Source organism: Portunus trituberculatus, chromosome 38, assembly GCF_017591435.1.
Source record: "Portunus trituberculatus isolate SZX2019 chromosome 38, ASM1759143v1, whole genome shotgun sequence".
NCBI lineage: Eukaryota > Metazoa > Arthropoda > Malacostraca > Decapoda > Portunidae > Portunus > Portunus trituberculatus.
Window position 1 is genome coordinate 32,925,186 of NC_059292.1, and position 13,177 is coordinate 32,938,362.

At 40.4% G+C, this 13,177-nt stretch overlaps 1 protein-coding gene across 1 annotated transcript; it reads left to right on the plus strand.

Annotated features, from left to right (window-relative positions):
• Positions 1-6,849: 6,849 nt before the first annotated feature.
• LOC123514602 lies at positions 6,850-9,061 on the plus strand. The gene is made up of 2 exons (XM_045272571.1): positions 6,850-7,229; positions 8,183-9,061. Exon 2 carries the CDS (start codon positions 8,186-8,188, stop codon positions 9,059-9,061), a length of 876 nt encoding a protein of 291 aa, XP_045128506.1. The 5' UTR covers positions 6,850-7,229; positions 8,183-8,185.
• Positions 9,062-13,177: the final 4,116 nt, after the last annotated feature.

Below are 13,177 nucleotides of genomic sequence, written 5' to 3' on the forward strand. Positions count from 1 at the left end.
ATATATATATATATATATATATATATATATATATATATATATATATATATATATATATATATATATATATATATATATATATATATATATATATATATATATATATATATATATATATATATATATATATATATATATATATATATATATATATATATATATATATATATATATATATATATATATATATATATACTCATGTAATTCATATAATACCAATAGAAAACTTGGGAGTGAAAAGTATTTATGTGTAAGATAGGATAAGTTTTTTGTATGTATTATATGAATGACAGCCAGATGAAAACATATCTGAAAGTATTAACAGATTGTAAGGACATTATTAAGTAATTGTTCCTGGGTGTCTTTACAACATGATTAGATTTAAAAGAAGTAGAGTCACCATTATTAAGAAAGGAGACAGAGCATTCATGCCAAACTGTCACCCAGTCATCCCTACTTGATTTGTAGGTAGGTGAATAATTGAGGACTTTTAATTATGAAAAGATTAACAGTATGTTTTCATTAAGGGCAAGTCATCCTTTATAATTCCAGATGCCGTGTGTGTGTGTGTGTGTGTGTGTGTGTGATTCACCTCGGTCGTCTGCTGGTCACCCAGCCAGTCATAGACCGATCTTCGGGTAGGACTGAGACCACATAACACACTCCACACACTGGGAAAGCAAGGCCACAACCCCTCGAGTTACATCCCGTACCTATTTACTGCTAGGTGAACAGAGGCCACACATTAAGACGCTTGCCCATTTGCCTCGCCGCTTATCGGGATTCAAACCCGGCCCTCTTGATTGTGAGTCGAGCGTGCTAACCACTACACTACGCGGTGTGTGTGTGTGTGTGTGTGAGAAGTTGAAGTATAACATTATTGTTATTTATTTTTTTACTTTATTTTTATTTTATTATTTTATTTATCTATTTACTATTTATTTTCAGAAGAAAAGAATTACAATACAATGTAGTATATTTGTGCTTCTAACTTTCATTGTTCTTGTAAAACAATATTAAGTCGGAAAGTTTATATTTTCATAAAGCATTATCTGAAAAGGAGTTATGAGATATATATGTATAATGAACTTGTTTTCATTTACTTATAAACATGTCTTGTTTTATTACTAGCAGAATTACCCAGTGTTTCATGGATCAAAGAAATCCTACCAAACTTCATCACAATTAGTTCAAGCAGATACACAGGGATCATAACAAAGCAGACATAAACAAAGTTCTTAGGATGTAGTCAGGATATAATCGGAAATATTGGGTTCAAGCTTAAAAAAATTATGTCTAAAAAATAGGAAGGAATTCTTTTGCAAATACAGTGGAACAAATTCAGTAATCAGGTTGTTAGTGTTAATCCAGTGGGAAGCTTTAAAAGATTAGACAGATAGTATATGGATAGGATGATCAGTGGAAATAGGTAGGTATGTTTCATATAGGGACTGCCACATGTAGGCCTGATGGCTTCTTAAAGCTGTTCTTATTGCTTTGTAGTAGTTATGGTGCTCATGGTTGTGATGAATAATAATGTATATTTTTTTTAAAGAAATGCACCAATGTTGAATGTTTATCTGTACGACTATATGTATTTTTTATTTAATGATGTTTGTCTGTTTTTGTATAGTATTTATCTGATCTATCCACAAATTATGTGTTAAGAAATTTATATGAATTTTGGGGTAAGGTTTCTAAAAACAATTGGTGGTTTTGATATATATATATATATATATATATATATATATATATATATATATATATATATATATATATATATATATATATGAAAATCAAAGATTAAAAGAAAAGAAAATTCCTTTAATTAGTCATATAAGGAATGCCTATAACATTTAATAAATTTTTTATATAATGTTAGCCCTTTTTATTTATTTATTTTTTTTTTTTTTCTATTGTGTATTAATTCGTAAATAATTCATCAACTTGATATAATCAGAAAACCACTATAACAGCAGCCTTTTCTTTCCACTAGGACAACAACACAGCTCAGTAGGTAGGCTTCTAGCATTATCACTGCAGTGTGTTGTTTTCTTTCTTTATTCTAAAAGAAATGTATTTTCAAATTATTGTTTTGAAATGCATTTAACTTGTCTATCTTCCATCCCCCTTTTCATTCATTCATTCAGCCACTTGTCTACATTAACATCTTGTAAGAATATTTACATTCACATGAAAGTGGTAATGATACTTTATTCTCTAAGTAGTTTTCTACTTGGGTGTACTTTGGGTTTCTTCAGAGAAGCAGAAGTGCACCAGCCTCAGGGACAAAACTAATATGGAATATGTATTAAATCCTTAGCCTGCATTTCCATCACCACCTTTCCTTAGCTGTTATAATGCCTTTGCAGTCCTGAGAATTTAGAATAATTATCACTGCCTTCTTTTATTTCTTTTCCTTGTATTTAATTTGCTGACTACCTTTACCCTCAACATATACATTTTGTCAATAATTATACACATTAATATCAGTACTCTATTTGCAGTAACCACCATTCTTTCATTACTCATGTTCCATTCTCTTGTTCATTTATGAATCTTATCAACTATGTAGATAATATCTAACTTGCACTAATTAAGTTCTATTTCTGGCTACTTCCCCTACCCTTCCAGGTCACAAGAACATCTGTCATCCAATACCCCTGCTTGTGTTGCATAGCAGCCTCCTATCCCAGAATGTGCACAGTCACTAGTCTGCTGAGCTCCACTGTAGAGAATTTTATTCACCCGGTTGATCTTAGGGTGCCACCTGTTCCTCTTCCATGGTCCACTACCACTGCAGAAGATTAAACAATGTTGAGGTCGTGCACTGTTTTGTGGAGAGAGAGAGAGTGTGTGTGTGTGTGTGTGTGTGTATTTACCTATTTGTGTATTAGAGGACCTGAGCTAAGCTCTTTGTGTCCTGCCTCCTTGGCCACTCGTGTCATATCTCTCTTTCATCTGATTGACACACACTGCATCAATGACATCACTGCTCAGTTTATTCCACTTATCAATACTACAATGCGGGAAACTGTACTTTCTCACGTCATTTAGACAGATGTTTTTTATTAGTTTTTTTTTTCCATGTCCTCGGAGATGATTACTTGTGGTCACCTTTATCAACTCTCTGTCCAATATGTCAATCTTGTTCACCAATTTATACATAGTTATCATGTCTCCCCTTGTTCTCTCTTCTAATGTGGTCAGCCTCAGTTCCCTCAGCCTTTCCTCATAGTCTGAGTCCTGGTACCATCCTTGTTGCCAGCCTCTGTACTCATTCCACCTTCTTCACATGTTTCTTCATATGCGGTGACCAGACGCAAGCTGCATATTCTAACTGGGGTCTTATTAAAGTGCATAGTATCTTCATCATTCCTTCATCTAGGTAGTGGAATGCAAGACCAATATTTTGAAGCATGTTATATGTTTTCCAAAATATCTTGTTAATGTGTTTCTCCGGTGACAAATTCTTTTGCACGGTTACTCTTAGGTCTTTCTCCTCATTGGTCTCTTCAATTTTCTCATCACCCAGCCTGTAATCCCTGTTTGGTCTGTGTGTGTGTGTGTGTGTGTGTGTGTGTGTGTGTGTGTGTGTGTGTGTTATACACCATGGTCACCTCCTGATCATCCAGCCAGCTTTTCCCCTATGGAAAGAACTGAGCTCATATTGACCAATCTTCAGTTAGGACTGAAACCTCACCACACTCCACACACGGGGAAGTGAGGCCACAACCCCTCGAGTTACATCCCGTACCTATTTACTGCTAGGTGAACAAGATTTCCACATTAAGAGGCTTGCCCATTTGCCTCGCCGCTCCCAGCCCCTCTCGGTTGTGAGCCAAGAGTACTAACCATTTACAGAGAGAGAGAGAGAGAGACACACACACACACTGTAATGTAGTGGTTATCACACTCGGCTCACAACCAAGAAGGTCTGGGTTCAAGTCTCGGGCATGGTGAGGCAAATGGGCAAGCCTCTTAATGTGTAGCCTCTGTTCAACTAGTAGCAAGTAGGTATGGGATGTAACTCAAAGGGTTGTAGCCTCGCTTTCCTGGTGTGTGGAGTGTGTTGTGATCTCAGTCTTACCCGAAGATTGGTCTATGAGCTCTGAGCTTGCTCCATAATGGGGAAGGCTGGCTGGGTGACCAGCAGGTAACCATGGTGAACTATACACACACACACACACACTAATATTATAACAGTATACATACCACCCAGAACCAGTGCTTGGAACTATGAACAGTATCAAATGGTGATGAGAAATACTCTAGACAGAATGAAGCAGGAACTCGTCAGAAAGGATAGAGTGATGATAGTCGGGGACTTTAATTGTAAGGAAATAGTGTGGGAAGACTATGAAGTGGTGAATGGTGGTGAGTGGGCAGAGGAATTGTTAAACGTAGCAACAAATAACTTGATGACACAGTGGGTGAGATCACCAACAAGGTGCAGGGGACAGGATGTTGCAGCGAGGTTGGATTTGGTATTTACCAGGGGCATCTCCCTAAAAGAGGAAATTGAACATGAATGTCCCTTGGGGAAAAGCGACCATGATGTCCTAAGTTTTGAGCTGGAAACGGAATTAAGCACGGAAAAGTGTGGAGCACAGGGAGGAAAAATTAAATTATGTTAGGGCAAATTATAACTATATAAGAGAGTTCTTTAATGAAATTGACTGGTCTATGATATACCAGGAAGGGGATATGCAATTGAAATACGATAAATTTATGGATTTATATAACTCTGCTGTGAAGAAGTTTGTGCCATATCACAGAAAGAGGACTTTAAATAATAAACAGTGGTTTAATAGAAATTGTGAAGAAGCAAAAAAGAACAAAGAAAAGGCATGGAAGAAACTTAAGAAAAACAGTGATGTATTATCAAGAGAAGTCTACAAAACAGCAAGGAATAGATATGTTGAAGTAAGGAGAACAGCACAAAAGGAATATGAACAGAGTGGTGGAAAACTGTGATAGTGACCCTAAAATGTTTTACAAATTCATAAATGGAAAACTAAATAAAAGGGAGGCAATAGAAAAGGTAAAAGATGGGGAAGAAGTATATGAGGATGCTAGAGATATAGCTGAAATTTTGAACGACAACTTTTGCAAAGTGTTTACAAAGGAGGAGCATTTTACAGGAGGAAGGCCTACGGAAATAAAGCAAATGCAGGACATCATGGTTACTAAAGAAGATATAAGGAAAATTATAAGTAACTTGGATATTAATAAATCAATGGGGCTAAAAGAATGTAAGGATCAATTGTTGAACCCCATATTTGATATTGTGGAAACCTCCATACGAACAGGAATAGTCCCGAAAGAGTGGAAAAGAGCTGACATTGTGCCTATATATAAGAATGGTAGTAGAATGGAACCGTTAAATTACAGACCAGTATCGTTGACTAGTATATTGTGCAAGGTATGTGAAGAAGTAATTAAAGCTAAGTGGAGTGAGTATCTAGAAAGTGAAAACATTCTGAGTGAAAGGCAGTTTGGTTTCAGAAAAGGAAGATCGTGCGTATCCAATTTATTATGTTTTTATTCAAGAGTGACTGACATACTACAACATAGAGAGGGATGGGTGGATGCTATCTACCTGGACTTGAGAAAGGCCTTTGATAAAGTGCCACACAATAGACTGATGTGGAAACTAAAGAAGATTGGAGGAGTAAGTGATAAACTAGCAAAATGGATGGAAAATTACTTAGTGGGAAGAGAAATGAGAACAGTGGTGAAAGGAAAGAAGTCCGAGTGGAAGAAGGTAACCAGTGGAGTTCCACAAGGGTCAGTGCTTGGTCCCATCATGTTTTTGATTTATGTTAATGATATGCCAGTAGGAATTGACAGTTACATGAATATGTTTGGGACGATACTAAAATTATGAGGAGAGTAAAGAATGTGGAAGATTGTAACAAGTTACAGGAAGATCTTGATAAAATATATGAGTGGAGTAAAGAGTGGCAGATGGAATTTAATATAAACAAGAGCCATGTTATGAAAATGGGAAGAAGTAGATACAGACCAAACAGGGATTACAGGCTGGGTGATGAGAAAATTGAAGAGACCAATGAGGAGAAAGACTTAGGAGTAACTGTGCAAAACACTTTGTCACCGGAGAAACACATTAACAAGATATTTGGGAAAACATATAACATGCTTCAAAATATTGGTCTTGCATTCCACTACCTAGATGAAGGAATGATGAAGAAGATACTATGCACTTTAATAAGACCCCAGTTAGAATATGCAGCTTGCGTCTGGTCACCGCATATGAAGAAAAATGTGAAGAAGGTGGAAAGGGTACAGAGGCTGGCAACAAGGATGGTACCAGGACTCAGGGAGTTAGACTATGAGAAAAGGCTGAGGAAACTGGGGCTGACCACATTAGAAGAGAGAAGAACAAGTGGAGTAGTATTGATAAGTGGAATAAACTGAGCAGTGATGTCGTTGACGCAGTGTGTGTCAATCAGATGACAGGAGTGGCTAAGGAGGCAGGGCACAGAGAGCTTAGCTTGGGCCCTGTAATACACAAATAGGTAAATACACACACACACACACCGTAGTGTAATGGTTAGCACACTCGACTCACAATCGAGAGGGTCGGGTTCGAGTCCCGGGACGGCGAGGCAAATGGGCAAGCCTCTTACTGTGTGGGCCCTGTTCACCTAGCAGTAAATAGGTACGGGATGTAACTCGAGGGGTTGTGGCCTCACTTTCCCGGTGTGTGGAGTGTGTTGTGGTCTCAGTCCTACCCGAAGATTGGTCTATGAGCTCTGGGCTCGCTTCGTAATGGGGAAGACTGGCTGGGTGACCAGCAGACGACCGAGGTGAATTACACACACACACACTCTCTCTCTCTCTCTCTCTCTCTCTCTCTCTCTCTCTCTCTCTCTCTCTCTCTCACACACACACACACACACACACACACACACACACACACCAACCCTGGTTGTTCACTACTCCCGTCCACCTCCACCTGCTGGTTGTCATCCTCTGGCTGTCTCCTGCTTCAATGGTTCCAAGGAACCATTGAAGCAGGAGACAGGAAGAACTCGAAAGATATTTTTTCTTACAGAGTTATTTAACAAGTTTGTAAAAGCTGAGACCCCACTATGCAGCCTTATGGAGGATGTGAAGAGATTTTTCTTACTGAAGTATTTTAACAAGTTTGTAAGATCTGAGGCCTCACTATGCAGCCTTAGACTAAGGCTTTACTGTATTAGGTAATTTCTTCCAATCTGATTTCCTAGTCACTAACCACCTTGAAAGAAGAGAGAAAAGGTTGAGAAGCACTGCACTATACCCAGTCAGAATAAAATAGCTCATAAATATTTGACTTGGGCCTATGGTTTTGTGTACATTTTTTCAATTCATGCAACTTAATACTGAACTGTGATACCAAACTGATGTAAATTTGTTAATAAAATAAACATTTAAGCTTGGGCTATGATTGGTTAATGTCCATCAATCCTGTTTGGGCTAAAGTTTGTGGCATACTACTTCTCTACCTACCTTTTTGGTATATCTACATTTGCAATGGGACATTACTTGTCATCATGTCCATAATAGTCCTGGCTCTGGGGGGGTGTCTGTGTACATTTCTCTTTTACAGCTAAACCATGCATTTTCCTCTTCCATATGATGAGGACATTCAAAAAAGGTTGGGTAGAACTTTCGCACCTGGTACGTCTTCTCTGCAGAGCTCAATATGCAATTATACCTCGGCTTAATTTGGCCGAAATGCTGGAATTCAGGTTTGGCTTAATAACCATCGAGGAAATAGTCTTAGAGTAAAAAATCCTTTTTATTTATCATGTTGAGATATAGCAGACACTTTTATAACATGTTTCAATGGTACTGATATGATTTCTCGACCAAAATTATGCATTTTTGGCGATTTTCTGTACAAGAGAAATGTACGTGTGGAGTGGTCGGGTACGGACCACATACCGCATTGTTGTCGGAGTTCGCCGAATAGTTAAAGTTTTAGTGATAGCGCAGTTACTAGTTATAGTTAAAGTTATAGTGATAGCGCAGTTACAGTTATAGTTGTAGTAATAGTGATAGCGCTACATACACAGACATCCCCCCAGCCAGGACTATGTATTTGGCTTGAAATATACCCCAGGATACTTCACTGACTTCTTAATGACCACACTTTATTGTATATTTACAGGTGATGGATGCTGTGACGCTCTCTGGATCACCGGAGGTTCCCCCAGTTGATCCGACGAAATGCATCGTTTGTCAGACAACTTCAGGCGAGAAGGTGTTGAACAACTCCAACGGCCGCAAGCGGATACGAGAAGCAAGTGAAGTTAGGAATGATGATGTTTCAAAGAGACTTAAGCAAATCGCGGACGATAGTTTTGTGTACCATATGAATAATGATTGTTATAAATCATATACTATGGCCTCCACACTGAAGTCAATTTTAAAGAGAAAGAGTTTGACAAATACCCAGGGACCCTCCACGTTAAATGACAATGGTGTATCAGTTGAAAAGCTTCCTCGTTACCAGGCGGCCCGCAATCCTCCAAAGACGGCAACCACTCTTCGAGATGTCAACTGCATAATATGTGACAAAAAATCGTATAAGAAGAATTACAGCAAGTATCGAATTTGTGAATCAAACCGTGCTTCATCATTCCTATCCGCGACAGCCTTCTTCCAAGATGATGTCTTTGTTAGGACCTGTGACCTGCAAGATCCCTCTGCTGTGTTTGGGGCCAATCTTTATTATCACAAGGACTGCATGACGACATACTTGTACAAATACGACACACGTGACAGAGCCCCAAAACCAGAAGTGTCTCGGAAACGGCTTGCATGGAATGAGATTGCTGATGAATTAGAGCAAGGTATAAAAGACGGTAAAGGGTACGAACTGAGTGTTATCAGAGACAAACTGAACAAAATTGATGAAAAATGTAACTTCCGCAATAGGGATGTGAAAGTTTTCTTGATGGACCAGTTTGGTAATGCAATAGATTTCACATACCCAAGTGCCAGAAACAAATCCATAATGGTGTTCAGTGTTCCCAACAGTGTATAGCTGAACATATTCGTTCTGTAGACCCTGTGCAGGTTTGTGCTACAGTGATCAGAGAAGCTTTAAATGCATTTGACTTTGGACTTGAAGAAAGTTTTTGTGATGCCCATGATCTTAAGCATGCATTGAGTCATATGAATATTCCTGAACCTGTTCTCCGATTTTTTGGTCATCTTTATAATTTCAACCCTGCAACTTACACTAAAGCAGCAGCAGATGTCATGACGGAGGATACCCCAGCCAGTGAAGCGCCTGACGATGACTCTGATGACCCACATAAGCTGCGAGATGATGGTGCACTTTCAGCCCAGCAATGTAGAAAGGTACAGTCTCTCTTTCAAGTTATGTATTACGTGCACCACCAAGGACGGAGAGAACACCAATGCACATCATGAATGCAGAGTCTGTCCATTCTCTTGGACGTGGGGGCAAAATAGTCACACAAACCTTGAACCATGAAGGGCTTGCCATAAGCTATCCTGAACTCCGCAGATATCAATGCGACCTTGCATCATTCACAGCACAGCATAATCGAGATCGTGTTGGATTGCCATCCCACTTTGATCCAGGGCAGTTTACTTCTGGTGCAATCGACAACTGGGACCATGAAGGTGCCAATGTATCAGAACATGATACAGTGACTGTCCTATTCCAGGATAAGCCACCCTCCTCAATTCACAAACCAAAGATATCAGACACCGAAGTCAAACATGGTCCACAAGCTTTCAAGGAGGTCCTTCCGTGTCAGGTATTATCAGATTTCCACAAGCATGCTCGACGCCCAGACATTCCCACTACCTATGATGTGCAAGAAGATGTTTACACTTCCTCCACAGCTGGATCAGCAAAACTGAAGGATTTGGCCTGGTCACTTGCACGACTAGATTTCAGTGCAGATAAAGTTTCAATCTACCCTCAGTCACAGATGATGCCATCCTGGAGTGCAAGCAATTCCACTTGGACTGAAGAGGACATTCCTGAGAAGAATTTGGCCTTTCTTCCAGTTCTGCCCCATCCAGTCACACAGTACTCTACAGTGTATACAGCAATGAAGAACTTCATGGAGATCAACTCCCAACTTGTCCAGAATGAGATACCTATGTACTGTGATGAAGGAGTGTACTGCATTGTTCGGGAAATACAGCTCTTGCGGCCAGATGAATTTCGCGCCTTGGTGCCATGCCTTGGGACATTTCACCTAATCAAAACTGTCCTCAAGTGCATTGGCAAGTCACTTGCAGGAAGTGGGGCCGAGGTCACTTGGCTAGAAGCTGGTGTCTTTGGTCCTACGGTTATTGAAAATTCTGTTTTGAATGGTGGCCATTACGGGCGCTGTCTAGAGGGTATGCAATCTCTCGGAGAAGCGTTTGAACGTCTCCTCTACCAAGAATTCTTTGCTGAGCAAGGCATCCATCCATACACCCAAGAGCTTGCCATCCTGAAAGACATTCAGTCTGCTGTAGAGAAGAAAGACATCACTAAGAGTCAGAAATGTATGGACAAGTTTCAAGAGAAATCCCTAAAGCTCGTTGACAATTTGGACAAATTTATCAAAGCACGGTCTGAATCTAATGAAAACTTCAAATTCTGGGCTACATTCTTGGATATGATGACTGTGGTGCGAGATCTTCTGAGGGCTGATCGTGAAGGACTTTGGGAGCTCCATCTGGATGCTGTACAACGTGCTTTGTACTTGTTCACTGCATATGATTCAACCAACTACTTGAGGTGGTGTTCTCTCTACCTGGAGGACATGAGACGTCTTCCTGAGACTGCACCATCAGTCTATGAGAACTTTGCAAAGGGAAACTTTTCAATCAAAGAAAAGCCTGGGCGATTCACTGCCGTTGGGGGAGACCAGAAATTAGAGCAAAGTATCAACCTGTCAACCAAGTGCTGTGATGGTGTCATTGGGCATGCAAAGCAAAAGCAGTATGTGGCTCAATGGGATTTGATCTACCATGAGATGATGGCGGTGAAGAATCTTCATCGCCAATACGCAAATGTGATGGACAGAACACACGAGACTTACAGCCATCATGAATCATCGCAGTCCACAACTGACCACAAAGAGTCACAGCTTCAGAGGATGATGCAATTCATTGATGAGAAAGGATCTCCACTAGCAGCAACATCTTCCACAACTTTGCAAAACTACGTGACAAAGGAGGTCATGACCGACAACATTAGAAAGGACATGCTGAGTGCCTTAAAAAAGGGGGAAGAGAGGTACCTGGAATTTAGGAAAGAAAGGCTCGTCGAGAAAACTGCCCGAATCAGCAGCACCATTCACCGTGCAAATCTGAAGACAATGAAAACCATCCACAACAAGCAACAGAAGACTATCAGGTCAACAGTTAGGGAGATGAACATAGCAGAGAGAAACATTGAGATTGCTAGGGAACGTGGCCTCAAGACCGAAGACCTCCTGCAATATGATGTAGTGCCATCCCCAGTGCTGTTTGATAATGAAGGAATGATGACTAAGCCTGCAAAAAGTCTGCTGATCAAGGAGTTAGAGGCAAATCTCAAACCTGAAGATTACAACTACAATCACAGAAACAATTCAGCTTTCGTATTGGATGTGATGGCCAACGTTCGGAAGGTGAACCTCAGCAAACTTTCAACATTTCAAGACCTACTTGCCACTTTCATTTCAACATCTGAAGGGTACCGCAGGTTTGGACGCTGTGATTTCGTCTTTGACATGTATCCAGACAAGGCCTCTGTCAAGGACAGTGAGAGGAAGAGGCGAGCTGAAAAGGTGCCCATAGAATACACCTCGATCGATCCTTCATCCCAGCTACCGAAACACATGGATTCCTTTTGGCCTTCCAACAGCAACAAAGATCTGCTCGAAAAACTAATCTACAAGTACATCTGCTCAAGTGTTTCCCCCATGGCAGAATACCCAACTGTGCTCGGTCAGGTGACTGGACAGGAGGAAGAATGGCAATGCCGCAGTATCTACAAAGGTGTAGAAAAGACCCTGCCACATTTGCAATCAAATTTTGAAGAGGCGGACCTGCGCATCCCTCTGCATGTCCTGGACTGCATTGAAAATGAACATAGGGTGTGTGTGGTCATTACCAGTGACACGGATGTGATTGTTGCTCTGCTGTACCATATGCCAGTGTTTCTGGGGAAAGGCCTGGAAGAGTTGTGGGTACGTGCTGGAGTTGGAGAAACCACTCGATATGTGCCTCTTCATACCATGTATACAAAACTTGGACATGACCTCTGCAGAGTCCTACCAGCTGTACACAGCCTTACTGGGTGCGACATCACCAGCAAAGTCGGCACAAAGAAGAGTGCCTTAAAGGCCAACCCAGAAAGATTGCTTAGGCATTTTGGGAAGTTGCCGACCCTGTCACAACCTACCATCAGAGATGCAGAACAGTATTTGGTCAAAGTGTTCAGACCAGTAAGTAAGGCCAAGAATTTCTCTGCCATGCGGAAGAGGTTTTCCATCACACTAAAGGGACTTCACATCACAATCTGCCCCCCACCAGCCAAGGACTCCTTCCACATATCAAACGTAGCTACTACAATGCCTATAGCATTATCCATGCCTTGGAAATGGGTAATGAACACACAATCTCACTGATGGCAGAAGATTTTGGGTACAAGTGTGAAAAGGACCATTTAGTGCCTGAAACCTCGTGGAAGAGCCTGGAGCCCCATTGGACAGTTGTATGCTCCTGTACAGCATGTGCCAGGGCCACATGCCTTTGTAGAGCTGCCGAGACCAGATGTGTTAATTTCTGTCATTGCAAAACAGCGTTACCACTTTCATGTAAAAATCCATTCTAAAAGGAATACAGAGATACCATGTCAAAATCCACCTGATTGTGGCTTGTGCTAGGGATCCTCCGTCAAATGATGTCTCCGTCGTGACATTCAAACAGACAGTGAATCATAGAAATCAAAGAATGGTAATGTTAATGATGAGAGGACCCCATAAGGATGTTTTTCACCAAGTTTGGCTTCTCTACATTTGATGTTAGTGACTCAGGAAGCTTGCAAACCTTTCGTGACTTTCAAACTGAAAGTGAATTTTCATCAGAAAATCGCCAAAAATGCATCATTTTGGTCGAAAAATCATGTCAGTGCCATTGA